The following is a 16,638-nucleotide window of genomic DNA, read 5'->3' as shown; positions in this document are numbered from 1 at the left end:
GTTCTTTGGCAAATTGTAACCTCTTCTGCACATGCCTTTTTTTTAACAGAGGGACTTTGCGGGGGATTCTTGAAAATAGATTAGCTTCACACAGACGTCTTCTAACTGTCACAGTACTTACAGGTAACTCCAGACTGTCTTTGATCATCCTGGAGGTGATCATTGGCTGAGCCTTTGCCATTCTGGTTATTCTTCTATCCATTTTGATGGTTGTCTTCCGTTTTCTTCCACGTCTCTCTGGTTTTGCTCTCCATTTTAAGGCATTGGAGATCATTTTAGCTGAACAGCCTATCATTTTTTGCACCTCTTTATAGGTTTTCCCCTCTCTAATCAACTTTTTAATCAAAGTACGCTGTTCTTCTGAACAATGTCTTGAACGACCCATTTTCCTCAGCTTTCAAATGCATGTTCAACAAGTGTTGGCTTCATCCTTAAATAGGGGCCACCTGATTCACACCTGTTTCTTCACAAAATTGATGACCTCAGTGATTGAATGCCACACTGCTATTTTTTTGAACCCACCCCTTTCAACTAATTCAACTAATTGCCCAATTGCACAGCCTTAAGAGCGTGCATATCATGAATGCTGGGTCTCATTTGTTTTCTGAGAATCTACTGAACCTACTGGTAACTTGTTTGCCACGTAGCAATAAAAAAATATACGAAAAACCTTGATTATTCTGGTTAGTCACATTGTACTGCTATTATTTTGAACAATACTGTATATTAGTTAGACCACACCAAACTAAATGTCCAGTTTGGTTTGAAGTTCTGTTTACCAACTTATTCACTGTGTCCTCTTTGGGTAAAAGTTAGTGCAGACAGAGATGGAAATACACATAAAATAAACTAAATAAAACCTTCATTATTTCAAGCCCATACATGATGATGTCCGGCACACTTATTTATTTAGAAACGCCCTCCATCAAGCGTCAGTGCTAACACCTTGTGTGGATGTACCGTAAGTTTGTAGCATTACTACATTTCATTAGCGCTTCCCAACACGAACATGTATTGAATGTTTTTTTTTTTTTTTTTCTCTGGAGTTGTATCCAGGAGTTGTGGGTGGATGATGTGTTAGCTTATTCTACTTTCAGTTTTGCCAAAGGGCAGCTGTAAATAATACCATCCCTCCCACTCTACCCCTTGTAGAAAGTTTGAACAGACCATAGGATGGGCAGCGAGTGTATTTTTAATGCAGCCACCCTACAGGCCCAACACACGCTCACGCAACACTCTCACTTACACCAGATGCACCTGCTCAACTTTGTTTTGTCAGGTTATGTTGCATCAAATCTTGATTTGTTATGTGGCAGAGATAGGACGGTGTTCCATCAGCAGAAGCATACCGTTTATGGGCTGTAATTCTTAAGGTTATGCATCACAGGTTCAAATCTGAGCCACAGAACGCCACATTTGGCCTTGAAACATTGGCAGTTGCAAGTAAAAACAGAAGGTTTATATCCCTCGCCAATCTTCTTGATGGATGAGCGATTATCTGGCTGTTTTGTGTGTACTGAGTGTGTGTGTACTTAACGTAGCTCAAAGTGAGCTTTCCTACACTGTCCTATGACGCACCCTAAAGGCCCTTATGCTGTATGCTTCATTTAATCTTTTCGAACTAAATTTGGCCAAAATAAAATTTGTTTGGATTTTGAGTTCAAAATGGCTTGCCAAAGTAAACTCTCCAGAAAAGTTTGCCCCAGCTGGTAACACCTTCGAACTTCCATTGGTTCGTAGTGATGAAGTAATAAGTTGGTTTGCTCTGTGACTCCAACTGCTTTAACATGGAAGTCTTCTCCAGTTTATTTCTTCTGTTCAATCTGTCGAGGTCAGTCATGAGTAGAAAAACATGAACACACTGGAGAGCTTCTTTATAAGTAAGGGATAATCCAAGGTTTGCTGTGCATTACACAAATTAACAACTCCTCTAAATAAAACTACATTTGTTTGATGCTCAGATAGGCCTGGATTATCCTGCTTATACCATGATCATTTGCCAGCATTGACAACTTAAAGCTGATAATGATGTCTGCAGCTGTGCTGTTTGATTGAAAGGGAAAAAATGATGATTTTTTTCGTCAATTACGGCTCGTTAATGCTAGCATCAGACACAAAGATAAAGTAGTGTGGTTAGTGGTGAAGCGGATCACAAAACTCTTGAGTCAAAAAAAAAAATAATTAAGTGAAAGCTTACTTTAAAGGGTTAGTTCACCCGAGAATAAAAGTCACAAGACCGTGTTGACAACAAGTTACTGTGCCCCTGGATGTTTCTGTTTGTGTACAGTGCGATCTCTGATCTCTTTGTGCGAGTTATGTGTGTGTCAATGAAAGCTGTGGATTAGTGTAGAACTGTGATTAAACTGCCTTGGAATTCCCTGTGCCCTAAACTGTTTTAATGCACACCTTCCAGCCAATCAGAATCGAGTATTCAAACAGACATAATAGAAATTAAGGTTGTAGGGCTGTGCAAAAAATCGAATGCGATTTTCATGCACATCTCATCAGTAAAAACGCTCCTTTAATTAGAAGTATTATCTCCAGCACGTGCGTTCAGATCAGGGTTGCCAGGTTTTCACAACAAATCCTGCCCTGTTGCTTCTCAAAACTAGTCCAAAACTATCTAACGATTCCAGGAGGTTCCCAGATAAAAAAAAAAATGCTTCCCGGGGTTAAAATATACGTTTTGTTTTATGGCATGGTTGTCTTGGTAAAATTCGCATTTTAGGGGCTAAATATCACATTATTGGTATTGGGGTTGCTTCAAACCGTGGACATGAAAAACTACCCTAGTCGCCGTTTTACTGTCTAGTTGGTCCAGTCTGAAATACTGCTAAACAGCGGACATACTGCTAATGCTTTTTCATTTCTTCTTCGCTGCTCTAAACAGGGGTTGCTTGTGGCAACACAGCACAACTTCCTGTGTTTGCAATGCATTCTGATTAGCGAAGAACAACCATGCAGCGGTTAGGCAAAGCTAGCGGTCATAACTAGGTCTTGTTTAAGAAAATTGTATCGGATTGGTATATAGGTTCATGTACTCACCGATGCCAGAATTTGTTGTGGTATCGGTGATATTTCCGAAACTAGTATCGGAATCGGAACAACTCCTACTAATGTTATAGGAGTCTCCTACAATAGGTTGACAAGTTCAAAAAAATGCTTTTGTGTTCTCTAAATATTATTAATATATAAAATATTATATTGATATATTAATAACACCTTATTTTCCAGCAGTTCTCAGATGATTTATTAGAAGCAGTTCTAAGATTCAGTATCTCTTAACCCTTCCTTTCAATACTCTGCTCTAATTAGTCAGATGGCCCAGTCTGTTGTGATTGGTCTATTGCGTACAGAATGTGTCGGAAAAGATGCACCCATTGCCATAATTCTGTATGTGGAACGCTCAATAGAAAATCTAAACATCCATTATTTATACTTACAGGTTGTCTTTCAGTGGAGCCAGCTGGTCCAAATAAACTGGGTGTGGAGCCATCTTTCAAGAGCAAGAGTTTTGTAAATCCCTCGTTAAACTCCTCAAGATTAGAGAAACAGTCGTCGGTAAAATGATGGGAATGCAAAAAAGATTGGGGTTGTACTGATATGGTATATTGGGAAACATTTATTTTAACCACCGATTCTCTGCAGCCTCATCTTTTGGAAGTGAAAATAAAACTTTCAGAGCGTAGGACACTGCATCTTCTGAACATGATGTGTTAACCACACGAACAAGCTACAGTGTTTGAGGGCAGATCAAATTGTTCACGACCGGCCAACGTCGAAAAAAAGGTGGCCATTATGCAAATATGTTACCCCGTGACATGTAGCCGTCAAAGTAGTGGAATTCGAGTTACTGACGATTCATTTGGCTGTTCAGAATCGATTAATTCTTCTGGGAGACAATAACTTTATTTATAGTGCACTTTCAGATTTACTAGTTTGCAGATCTTTTATATTGTTACAGCTACAACAAACACTGCATGAAAGGCAATATTTGAAATATCATAATTGGGACATAATTGTTCGCTAGCAGTATACTACCGCTCAGATATTCCTTACAACATTGCTGTAAGTATATTGAGGCCTTTGAAGGTGAGATCACATTTAACACCGTTTCACAAACAAAATCAAGTCATTCCAGCAGGAATCCTTGCAAGTTGGGGTTTTGCACGAGGGCAAAACAGTTCTCCACACAGATTTCTACTTGTGTTTAAGTTGGTCACTCAAATTCACCATGTTGACCAAGAGAAAGCTGCTTGGTTTGAAAGTGGCTTCTTTGTGGGCTTTGCTACATCTTTGTGCTGTTGATAATAGACAATAGACTTTTTTTTTTTTTTTTGGTGTTTTAATCTGACCTCACCTCAAGGCTTTAGAAATCCCGAAGAGCTCCAAGTTATGGAAACTGGTGGAAGTACTTTTTCACTCGCAGTCTTCAGTTGGCAGTTGTTAGTAACGTCACTTTTGGTCAGATGCAAAGGTGCTCCAAGATGAGAGATCTCATGGTCAATTGAACTCTGAAGCTAAGAAACTCTGGCTCCACATTTCTGAGGTTTCATTTCTGGAAGCCCAGGATGGTTCCCTGTGGCAAATGAAAAGTTTATACTGCAATGCATGGCCAGAGGCACATGTGGTTATAGTTTAGACACACTCTCATTAGAAAGAATAACCATGGATGATTGCATACCAATACACATGCTGCCTCTGGAGACACAGACACACACACACACACACACACACACACACGTTGAAAAAAAAAAACTAGTTCCCAAAAATATCAGTCACATGTCTCCTGTAATTCCAGGCTTATCCGTTTTAGCATCTGGGATTTCTGGTTTCCAGAGGACATGTCTCTGCCTCCGTGCTGCTTTAGAGGACAAATGGGGAGATGGAGGAAACGCTATTGAGTGAAATATGGATTTATGGGTCACAAACCATAATCTAAATCATATTAATCTCTGCTCAGTCATTGGGGTCAGCATAATTTCTGGTTGCTGCTTAAGTGATTGTTGATAATGTTCCATTACAGACTGTTTGAGGACAGTGAGTCAATACAGCAGTGGATGCTATTAGTTAAGATTTGTAGAGAAGGAAATGACACTTTCTATTCAAAGCAAACTCCTATTAGGGTTGTTTACGAAGTAAATGTTTCCAGTAACATCTTTTGAGTGCATTCCTGATGCGTTTTTGAACATTGTTGAGTAAAAAAGGCTCAGTGCTTGGTTTTTACCCAGTGTCCTCTGCTCTGCCAGGAGGACTATGATCGCCTGCGACCCCTGTCCTACCCCATGACAGATGTCTTCCTCATTTGCTTCTCCGTGGTGAATTCAGCCAGCTTCCAGAACGTGAGAGAGGAGTGGGTCCCTGAGCTGCAGGAGTATGCACCTAACGTCCCTTACTTGCTCATTGGTACTCAGGTATGCACAACTGCTGCTGCATATACTGTATAATTGTGTGTAAAATAGTGCAGAAAATTGCAAAAAACAAAACAAAAAAACAATTCAAACACTAGAATGCTACAGTATACAGTGGCTATATTGGTGTCTATTTATTTTTGTGAAAATATATCTATTAAAATTGTTCATTTTAACAAAGAAAAAGACATTGTGTGGTCTGAATGTGTATACTGCTCGTTTTGTTAAATGTTGTAGTCTGTATATGAAGGAATTGGTAAAGGAATATTGATTTTTATAGTTTTTATTTTTACAGTTATTTTACCTGTATTTTGAATAATTTCATTATGTTGTAAGGTTAACGGGTTAAAGTGATATATGTCTGTAAATCGACTGGATAATGTCCTGACAGAAAAAAATATATACGTATATACATAGATATATTATTCATTTAAATTTTTTTTTTTTTAACCGTGCGTGTCATCCATGCATTCTGCAAATTCCCATACTGTGCAAAGTATGCATATGGAAAAACACGGTATGAATAGTTTGTAGCATAGTACTTGAGAAATGGCAGCTATTACAGTTCTTTTATATATATATATATATATATATATATATATATATATATATATATATATATATATATATATATAATGTGGCAAGTGGGGCGGGGCCGAGAGGCGTGGGAACGAGGAGTGAGGCCAGGTGTAGTGATTGGAGATGAGCTACACCTGCGCCCCACCGCCGGTCTTGAGTCCCACGTAGGAGATGGAAGGATATAAAACTGGAGTGACGACCGTGAAGGACGAGAGAGGACCAGGCCTGGGACGTTATTTTATGTTTGCTTTTTATTTGTGTTTTGTTTATTTTGGATATTAAAATATTTTGATTGTGCGCCGGTTCCCGCCTCCTTCTTCCCGATGATTAGGGAGTTTTTATCGTTACAGTGGTGCCGAAACCCGGGAGAAGGAGGGACGCGCTGCTGAAGATCCCTCGCCACTGTGGTGAATCCGTGGTGCCCTCGAGCTGGCGAGGTATGTGCCGCCAGGGACGCTCGAGGCGGTGGGCTGGAGCGAGTTGCCGGGGACGGGCGAGCTCGCTGCTGGCCGCCCACGATATGGAGGGGCGGCTGCCGTCCGTGAGGGAGCGGAGGAGTCGGCGCCGTTCGCCAGGGGGCCGGAGCCTGCCGCCCCCGTGACGGAATCCGGAGGGGCAGGGAACGGGGGACTCCTGCCGGCTGCCCAAAACCGGAGGAGCCGTTGCCGTCCATCGGGCGGCGGAGGAGTGTCGCGCCGTCCGCCGAGGGCCGTCCAGTGCCACCGCCAGGCACCGCGGAGGAGATCACCCAGCTGGTGGAGGGCCGAGCAGCAGTGCGTCTGGGAACCGGATTTTTTTTTTTTTCCTCTCTCCCCTCTCTCGTCCTTGTCGCTCCTCCTTCCATCTCCTTTTCTCTCGCCTCGTCTGTCCTACCCCCAGGTTCCTGCAGGTCCCCGTGAGCGGTCCCCCCCGGAGGGAAGGGGGGGGGGGGTGGGGGGTAGTAGAGCGCAGTCTCGAGGGTACCCCCCGGCCTGCGAGGGGCGATGGGGGTATGTGGCGAGTGGGGCGGGGCCGAGAGGCGTGGGAACGAGGAGTGAGGCCAGGTGTAGTGATTGGAGATGAGCTACACCTGCGCCCCACCGCCGGTCTTGAGTCCCACGTAGGAGATGGAAGGATATAAAACTGGAGTGACAACCGTGAAGGACGAGAGAGGACCAGGCCTGGGACATTATTTTATGTTTGCTTTTTATTTGTGTTTCTGTTTTGTTTATTTTGGATATTAAAATATTTTGATTGTGCGCCGGTTCCCGCCTCCTCCTTCCCGATGATTAGGGAGTTTTTATCGTTACTATATATATATATATATATATATATATATATATATATATATATATATATATATATATATATATATATATATATATATATATATATATATATATTATACATACACGTACACACACACACGCGTTGGTATATGTGGTTTATGGGGACTCTCCATAGGCGTAATTCAAAATGCTTATAAATCATACAGAATTCGTTATTTTGAAAATCCAAAAATGCACAAAGTTTCCTGTGAGGGTTAGGTTTAGGTGTAGGGTTGGGGTAGGGTAATAGAAAATAGTTTGTACAGAATAAAACCCATTACTATTCTGTACAAACTGTATTTTCTATTGCCTTACCCCAACCCTACACCTAAACCTAACCCTCACAGGAAACTTTGTGCATGTTTGGATTTTCAAAATAACTAATTCTGTATGATTTATAAGCATTTTGAATTACGGGGACACTAAAATGTCCTCATAAACCACCTCCTCATTGTAATACCTATGTCATACCTATGTCATTCTACAAATTTGTGTCCTCGTTAACCACATAAACAAACTCACACACAAAAATTTAGGCATCACAATATTATAATGTACAATACACAAAATGTATATGCATTTGGAGATTTGCTAAAGATTTTTTAATCGTGTTATTAAAGTATTGTTTTTTAGATGGACTTATTTATTAACTAATACTGAATATTTAAAATATCCAGTTTTGCTTTTTATACAGCATAAATCCAATATCAAACAAGACTGATGTTCAAATATCTAAAATAACCAATATGTTATCAATATATTGTACATCCCAATGTAGCCCAAACTCATTCAGTTTTTGTTTTAAAATGTTTTTTGTGTCAGAATTACTGAAATGTGCATTTATTTATATTTATCTACAGATATTTATGTTCTGGGAGAATCCATTGTGGTTGTTAACTGATGTGTTTTTAAATTGTGGTAATATTATGGATTTAAAATATTGATTTGTGTGCCATCATGAAAGGTTCAGTCAAACAGTGTTTAAAGCATGATATTGTCAGTGAAATTATCCAAATGGCTTATAATTGTGGTTTGGCAAATAAAATAACCTATGTGTGTTAAAGCTGCGGTAGGTAACTTTTGACGCTCTAGCGGTTAATAAACAGAACTGCTTGCGTCTTGCGGAATAACATTTTAGCCGGAACTACTACTCTCTGTTTATGTCTATGAAGAATCACAAAGGTACTGGGTTACTCCGCCGCGGTACCCCCGAAGCAATCTAAAATAGTCAGAATATAAACACTTATTATAGGTGCACCCTAGTGATTCAGGACAAGCTAAAAACACGGTTTGGAAAATGGATTCATGGTGTACTCGCTTATTATATACATTTTTCTACATTTTGAACACAAAGTTACGGACCGCAGCTCTGATTGGTTGTTTCTTGCCGGGAGCGGATTAATTTCTGCAAATGGCAATAGGGACACTGGGAGGAGCCAGAGGAGCTTGATTTTTAGTTTTTTTTTTCACAGATTATCTGTCTCATATTCTACTGTCAGGACATAATGACAGGTTTAACAAATATGTAAAAAATATTTTTACAAAAGTTACCTACTGCAGGTTTAAGAGTGAGAGGTTCGTCATCAGCCCCATCAGTCCTTTCAGGTCATGTTTATTTCTGTGTGCATGCTTCCTGTCTTAATCAGACCACAGAAAAAGATGAATTCAAATGCAGTTCAAAGGAGGCCAGGGAGAGTCAAAGGGAACAAGGACCTCGAACTAGGGCTGCATGATAAATCAGGATAAAACCGAAATCATGATATAGCTTAAAGGGTTGGTTCACCCAAAAATGTTAAATCAGGCTGCGTTTTACTAACCCCTGAGGCATCCTAGGTGTATATGACTTTCATCTTTCAGAAGAATCAAGTGGGGATTATATTTAAAAATGGTCTTTGATGTTTGATCTTTCAAGCTCTGTTATTGCAGTCAGCGGGTGTTGCAGTGTTTCAGTCCAAAAGATTTTATAGGTGCCATAGAATAAAATTAAAAAATGGAGGTGATGTTATGGCCCTAATCGCGACAGTTTTTGGGAAAAGTTTAATATATCAACTGTTACCGATCGACAAACCTTGTTAACATATGTTAGTTTTCATGAGACTTACTGGTGCATGTGCAATGCTGACCTCATACGACATGCTCCCGAAACTGCTTCCATGTACAACTTTTGGTGCAAGCTAGATTCAAGATGTAATTAAGTTTTGAATTTTTTCTATTTCTATTTTTCTTACAAAAATGCATCGATTTGCTACAGGAGGCCTTTGTTCAACCCCCAGAGCTGCGTGAGACACTTTTATTTTTATTTATTTTTTATGGTTGCTGGCTTTTTATTTACATTTTTTTGGACTGAAGCAATGCAACACCCACTGTCTGCAATGACAGAGCTTGAAAGATCAAAGAAAATTTTGAATATTACTCCGACTGGATTCGTCTGAAAGATGAAAGTCGTATACACATAGGAAGCCTCGGGGGTTAGTAAAACGCGACATAATTTTCATTTTTGGGTGAACTAAAGCTTTAATGCAATTTATTAAAGCTGCTGCATGCAAACTCATCTCTGCATCTGTATTTGTGAGTGTAATGTCCTTTTGGGAATGCACGTGCTCCTTCCATCTTCTCATATTTGTAATGAGAAGTTCTCATCAAAAAAGATAAGCTTTAAGTGCTGCTTGTGGGTTTCCTTTAAAATAAAAGTGGTTTAACGTTGGAAAATTATGACAGCCACAGTCGCATCAACATGCAGTCCTATATTGGATATGCAGTAAGTATTGAATTTTATACTCTCTAAGGAAGTATTTATTTAATGTTTATAACCATAATGATGAAATTTTGACCAAAATGTGCAGTCCTACAAACAAGCACAGCCAACTTGGATTTTTCTAAAAAAATTCAGTTAGATTGATTTTTTTTTTTTTTTTTTTGAATCACGTAGTCCTACCCTGAACCCTGCAAAGCTTCACTTATGCTGTTGACATATTTAAAGGAATCCTTTTCAATTTGTACTCCACACGCCTAATTGGATGATGTGAAGGAAGCACTGCTCTGTGTAGTGGTTTGGTAATACCTCTGTGGATGTATGGAGAGCAGCTGGCAAAAACTCAAACTTTGATGAAGTGGAATTTTAATTGGAAACAGGGAAGACGGAGACCCTTCTAGAGAACTACGGTGGTACTTTTTAGGTGAAAGGGGAGTCTGTAGACGCATGCCACCATCTGGTCTTGGGTTGAATTTCCTGGAGCCTTCTGCTCTAAAATCAAACCCCGTTGTATGAGATCTCATCAGTCATCCTCAGAAGAAATGCAGAGAGCACAGATGCTCAAACCTTCACGCCGAGCATACTTAACTGTGAATTTGTCTCCGTCTCCATTTTTTTCCCGTAGATTGACCTGCGGGATGATCCCAAGACTATTGCCAAGCTGAACGATGTGAAGGAAAAGCCCATTGTGACAGAACAGGGCCAGAAGCTAGCTAAGGAGGTGAGGAGAATAGATAGTTCCTTTTTTTCTCAAGTACAAAATCAAACTGAAACTTTGTTCTGCGAAAACAGTCAGACATGGGTCAAAAGGAATGTGAAAAGATTGTCATGACTTACTGGTTTGCCCTATAAATGTGTCTAATTTCTGTGCCTTTCCAGATTGGTGCCTGCTGTTATGTTGAATGCTCAGCACTGACACAGAAAGGCCTGAAGACTGTGTTTGATGAGGCCATTATAGCCATTCTGGCTCCTAAGAAAGGTGCGCTCAAGCGAAGACTGGGCCCACGCTGCATCGACTGCTGCCTCATCACATGATACACCAGCTCAGGGGCACCAGTGAAAGAAAGCAAGAACTGACAACCAACCAGATTTCAATCTGACTTCTGAACTCAAACATGGTTTAGCAATGGGCCCAGTCACCTGCAACTGAAATATGAAAGGTCCAAGTTATGGCGGAATGACAAGAACAACTGACAAAAAGACACACTTTTCAATGACAAAAGAACTGTAAACATTGAGATGAAAATGGACAAAATGATTTATTAAAAATATAAGCACAGAGAGTGAAAGAGATGTCTGAGACACCCTTTCTAATGAGCAAGAACTGTCAAACTGTATTTCTGTGTCTGGCTTATTAAGCACGAGTTCATTTAGGAGACCAAACCCAGACAAGCCTAAACAGCACAACCAAACCCATGGGTCATTTACAGAAGTAAGACTTTTTTTAACTTCAAAAAGGGAAACTCTGCATCTCAATTTGGATTGCAAAATTACTAAATGTCAGTACTGGCTTAATTTACAGGAAAAAGAGAGGAATTATCAAATAATTACTGCCATTAGGAACATATGACAAATTAAATATCTATTCTACAAAAAAAACAAAAAAAAAAACAGAAACAACAGATTTTTTTTTTTTTTTTTTTTGTAAATGTGACTTCGGAGTCGAGCATCATTTCTTGAATTTGGAGCAGGTGCTGGTCTTTTGACTCCAGCCTGGATCTCTTTCTCTCTCAGTTTCTGGTGTCCTTTTCCTCACTTGAGCTTGTAGGTGAGCTGTTTGCGATGCCAGTGGATCCAGACAGGAGCAGCGAGGAGGCCAGTCAGAAATCCAGTAGTTGCCCCAAGGGTACAAGAAATGGGCCAAACCTGGACAGAGGAACCACAAAATGATCAAAGCTGTCTTTTAGCAGGAGCACAGGTGACTGACTGCAAATTCTACAGAATCACTGTGGTGTTTTACCAGCCAAATTTTATATGCGAGACTGCTTTCTTTCGCTTTCTTTAACGTTGAGTTTTGAGTGTTATGTATGGGTGGCCTTGCCTCTCAGGTGTGTGCCGACTGCTTTGCATTTAGAATTTTTGCTTCATATGATCAAGGTGATTTCAAATGTTATTTCGATTTTTTTTTTTTTTTTTTTATGAATTTCTTGCAGTCCATGCTGATATGTGGAGTGGTCTTTAAAGCTTTCAGTACATTGTGAGCAACAAAATTGCTAATATAAACATCAGAAGTCACAGCGGTTTTATGAGAAGACATTATTAAGTATGAAATTGCTGTTGATGCCAAATGCACAGTTGATGAACAGAATGTACATTTCATGACTTGCCTCAAAATATTTACAGGCTATAAAACAGGTTTTTCTAATATTTTGTCTTTTTTTTGTCTTGTTTGTCTTATTGTCTTAATTATTTAATACTAATTAAACAACAAATTATATGCCATTGTTCAAAAGTTTGGGTCTGTAAGAATGTTTTGTCAGAAATCTCTTATGCTCGAAGTGCAATTTATTTGATCAAAAATGTTAAAACACTAATATTACATAATGTAATTTCAATTAATTCAATGTTTTCTATTTTAAATGATCCTTCAGAAATCATTCTAATATGCTGTTTTGGAGCAAAATTTCAAAGTATTAATCTATTTCTTGGTAGTATTTCATTTAGCAGCAAAGTATGTTTATAACATTGATACTACTAATAATAAATGTTTCTTGAGCATCAAATCGGCATATAAGAATGATTTCTGAAGGATCATGTGACACTGAAGACTGGAGTTACGACTGGAGAAAATTCAGCTTTGCCATCATTATAAATAACATTTTAAAATTTATTACAATAGAATATATTTCACAACATACCTTTTTTTAATGTACTACTGTATTTTTTATCAAATAAATGCAGCCTTGGTGAGAATAAGAGTACTTTTCCAAAAACATTTAAAAATTTGTAATCATTCAAAATTTTTAGCTGGTAGTTTAGACATTTTTGATTATAAAAGAAAGCAAGTTTCAAGCAAGTTTTTTTTTTTTCTGAATAAAAAGGTACGTGCCATTTTTAGGTTTTTACCCATAAAATGAAAATCGGGGGGTCCAGAGCAACACTGGACCCCACTGGCTTTTATTATGTGGACATTAAAATATTGCATTTTGTTTTCTGCAGGAGAAAAGTCCAGGTTTTTTTTTTCATTGTCAATGACAATGAGTGAACTAATTTACATTTTTGCTAAAATATACCTTTAAGAATCAATAAATAATTACATTTAAAATGTTACAAACCGAATGCATTAAAAAATAATAATAATAGTAAAACAAAACCAAAAGATTTACACTGTTGTTCAAAAGTTTGGGATCAGTAAGATTTGTAATTATTATTATTATTTTATTTTTTATTAAAGAAGTCAAATTCTTTCACCAAGGCTGTATTTATTTGACCAAAATAAAAAGATATACTTTAAAATATATTTTATTTCTGTGATGCAATGCTGAATATTCATCAGCCACTACTCCAGTCTTCAGTGTCACATCATTCTAATATGCTGTATTTAATGATTTATTATCAATGTTGGAAAAAGTGGTGCACCTTTATTTTTATATATATATATATATATATATATATATATATATATATATATAATATAATTTTTTTTTTTTTTTTTTTGGAACCTATGATACTTTTTTTCAGGATTATTTGATAAACTTAAAAAGAACCACGTTTATTAAAAATAGAAATATTTTATAACAATCTAAGTCTTTATCATCAAACCCCAAACTTTTGAATAGTAGTGTATACAAAGCAAAAACCTTTCTCTGGCATGTTCCTCCTTTCTGAGGTTTGCTGCAGCATTAGAGCTAGAGCTTTGAAACAAGGAACCCTCGACTGAAAATCTGCTTCCACAGCAGAAATCTGATCTCTTCACTGAGCATACATTTGTAACTAAACAATGCTCTCATTAAGCGACAAATTTTTGAGGGGCTTTTGGAACAGAACAAATGCACTGGGATGGTTGCTCGACTCAAAACTAAATCACCCAATTGAGTGCCACATCACAATAAGCCAGAAGTATCTGCATTAACATTGACATTCCCTTTTAAATGACTGGAATTTGAGACAAGTTGGCAATGCAATATTGCATTAGTCTCATCACACAGACCTGCCAGGGTCTATCCCAGTCGAGAGGAATAGGGAAAGCTCCCAGCCAGGCCCCAATCACACTACAGCCAGTGGTAATCTGAAGAGAGGTGTCCCACACGGACATCGCCCTGAAAACAACACATGCTTAACATCATAATATTACTAATAACAAATTAAAGTGATAGAAAAACAGACATCACTCCTAAATACAGAAAATAAACCAAAAAAAGAAGCAGTTTTCATATGAACATACACTACCATTCAAAAGTTTGAGCTTAGTAAGATTTTTTTAAAAGAAAATTTTACTTTTATTCAGCAAGGATGCATAAAATTGACCAAAAGGCACAGTAAAGTCTCTATTAATACAAAAAAAAATTATTTTTTTAAATAAATTACATTTCTATTCATCAAAGTATCTTAAAAAAATATATATATAACGCTTTCCACAAAAATATTAAGCAGCACAACTGTTTTTAACACTGATGATAATAATAATAAGAAGAAATGTTTCCGAGCACCAAATCAGCATATTACCGAAGGATCGCGTGACACTGAAGCCTGGAGTAAAATTCTAAAATATATTTTAAAATATACTCAAATAGAAAAGTTCTTTTAAATTTGAATAATATTTATAATATAATTTTACTGCTGTTATTTATTTGCATTTTTGATCAAATAAATGCAGCCTTGAGGAGCATGAGACTTCTTTCAAAAACATTCAAATCTTACCAGTCCCAAACATCTGAACGGTAGTGTGTATAATAAAAAAAAGGTTGTATGTAGGTTAATAAATATGAGGATTGATATATAGTGCAATGTTATAAGATAGATCTATGAACGTTCGATGAAAACAGACCATGCACTGCGTATTTACATCTGAGAGTCAAATTTCCTGCAGTGCTTAAGCAGAGATACTGCAGCTCTATAAACACAGTAGCTCAGCCAAACATTCTGTGGCCTTGTTTCAAAACACTTCAGTTAGTCTGAAGCTAACATTTAAATGAAGCTAAAACAATACACACAGAGAATCTTTAGCGATATTACTAATTAAATGCTGACTTATACAATCAGTAAACAAGACGCAGTTCATGTCCCACCCTACAGTGAAGAAAAAAAACTGGATTTGATCTGAGAGAGCATTAAGACACACTTAAGTTACCCACAAACTAGGATTTGAGCATTGCAACTGTCATTTCAAATGGGTTTTGCTTCATTTATTCTAGTTATAATGTGTTCATCATACAATAATCCCATCTGTGAAACTATAAGAACTGTTGCACCCATTCGTCAAAGTTGGACAAGGTCTCCATCTAGTGGATTCCAGCCACTGAGGACTGTCTCTGAAACAATCACACACAAACCAGGGAGCAGGCAATAGTTCCAGTCCTTCATGTAGAGAGTTTATCCTGCGCTTACCCATCTCTGCTGAAAACCCGGATCCATGCCTGTACATTAGGACCCAGGACACAGAGACATCTCAGTGTCGTGAGTGTGGACAGCAGCACAGCCAGAGAAAATGTCTCCAGAGCAGACCTACAATGTGATGCATGACGTATACATTGGTATTTTACATTTTGGGACAACAAACAAATAAACAAGCACGTACTTACTCAAGCAAAGGTGCACCGTAAAGTACCACCACAGTATGAAAAAAGAGGCATGACAGTAAAAAGTACAGACAGGATCTGAACAATCTGTTGAGCTGTCAAAGAAAAAAACAAAGGAAATTCAACAAATTATGAAAGTCATCGATTATGTTTGTGTATAATTGCAAAACATTTTGCTCATCTCTACCTTGTAGCTCAGTGTGTTCTTCTTTGTTGGTGGGCTGATGCCAAGAAGCCAAAAGACTGTAATGTTGACCACAGCAACAGATCCAGCCACACAGTACAGCCAAACCATGTGGCTCCCATAAACAGAGAAGTTTTCCACAAACACAGCAGGCATCACAGTTGCCATGAAGATGGAGGAAGCAACAATTGCATGAGCCGATGCCATGCCCCTGATCTCAACATCCCACATCATGGAGGTTTAGTGGGTGCTACCTGATAAAGAACAATGAGAGTAAGTGAAATCAATGGGATGAAAGAACGATTGCAAGAGAGATGTGCGTTACTGTCGAACTATTTTATATAAGGTCAAACAACAAAAAACACAGATAAGAACCCAACGTAATGATGGTACTGGCGATATCCATTTGTGGAAAAAAAGAAAACTAAAATAAGTGATCAATTAAAAAAATTAACACACCTTCGAAGTAAAGACTTGCCAGTGAAGTGGAGTGACTAGTTTAAGTGTTTGTCCACAAATAAAAAATCCAGATTCATCAAGCACTTAAACAGATATATACAAATTACAATCGTACCCTTTCTGGTCCGACTGCCATAAGACTACAAATAAATATAAAAGTAGAACAGTTTATTTACAAAACATGACTGTCGTGTACTTCCGGTAGAAT

General features: G+C 38.1%; 2 protein-coding genes across 3 annotated transcripts in view; one reads left to right on the top strand and one right to left on the bottom strand.

Annotated features, from left to right (window-relative positions):
- LOC113056134 (rho-related GTP-binding protein RhoQ-like) overlaps nt 1-11,662 on the top strand; it is a 24,859-nt gene extending 13,197 nt beyond the window's left edge. Inside the window, exons 3-5 of the mRNA XM_026222675.1 lie at nt 5,250-5,414; nt 10,675-10,770; nt 10,929-11,662. Of these exons, the coding sequence (XP_026078460.1) occupies nt 5,250-5,414; nt 10,675-10,770; nt 10,929-11,084 (417 nt within the window). The 3' untranslated portion in view covers nt 11,085-11,662. The remainder of the gene's footprint in view (nt 1-5,249; nt 5,415-10,674; nt 10,771-10,928) is intronic.
- Nucleotides 11,290-16,638, bottom strand: LOC113056133 (phosphatidylinositol-glycan biosynthesis class F protein-like). Of its 2 annotated transcripts, none has more exons than XM_026222674.1 (6): nt 16,546-16,638; nt 15,975-16,225; nt 15,791-15,882; nt 15,597-15,713; nt 14,200-14,308; nt 11,290-11,915 (listed from the first exon to the last, which is right to left on the bottom strand). In XM_026222674.1, exons 2-6 carry the CDS (start codon nt 16,203-16,205, stop codon nt 11,802-11,804), a joined length of 663 nt encoding a protein of 220 aa, XP_026078459.1. In that variant the 5' UTR covers nt 16,206-16,225; nt 16,546-16,638; the 3' UTR covers nt 11,290-11,801. The 2 variants fall into 2 exon arrangements, with proteins under 2 accessions (XP_026078459.1, XP_026078458.1); XM_026222673.1 differs by having other exon boundaries at nt 16,431-16,636.

Source organism: Carassius auratus, chromosome 37, assembly GCF_003368295.1.
Source record: "Carassius auratus strain Wakin chromosome 37, ASM336829v1, whole genome shotgun sequence".
In the NCBI taxonomy this organism is placed as follows: domain Eukaryota; kingdom Metazoa; phylum Chordata; class Actinopteri; order Cypriniformes; family Cyprinidae; genus Carassius; species Carassius auratus.
Note: the sequence above shows the minus strand (reverse complement) of the source record. Positions and strands in the feature narration are given on the sequence as shown.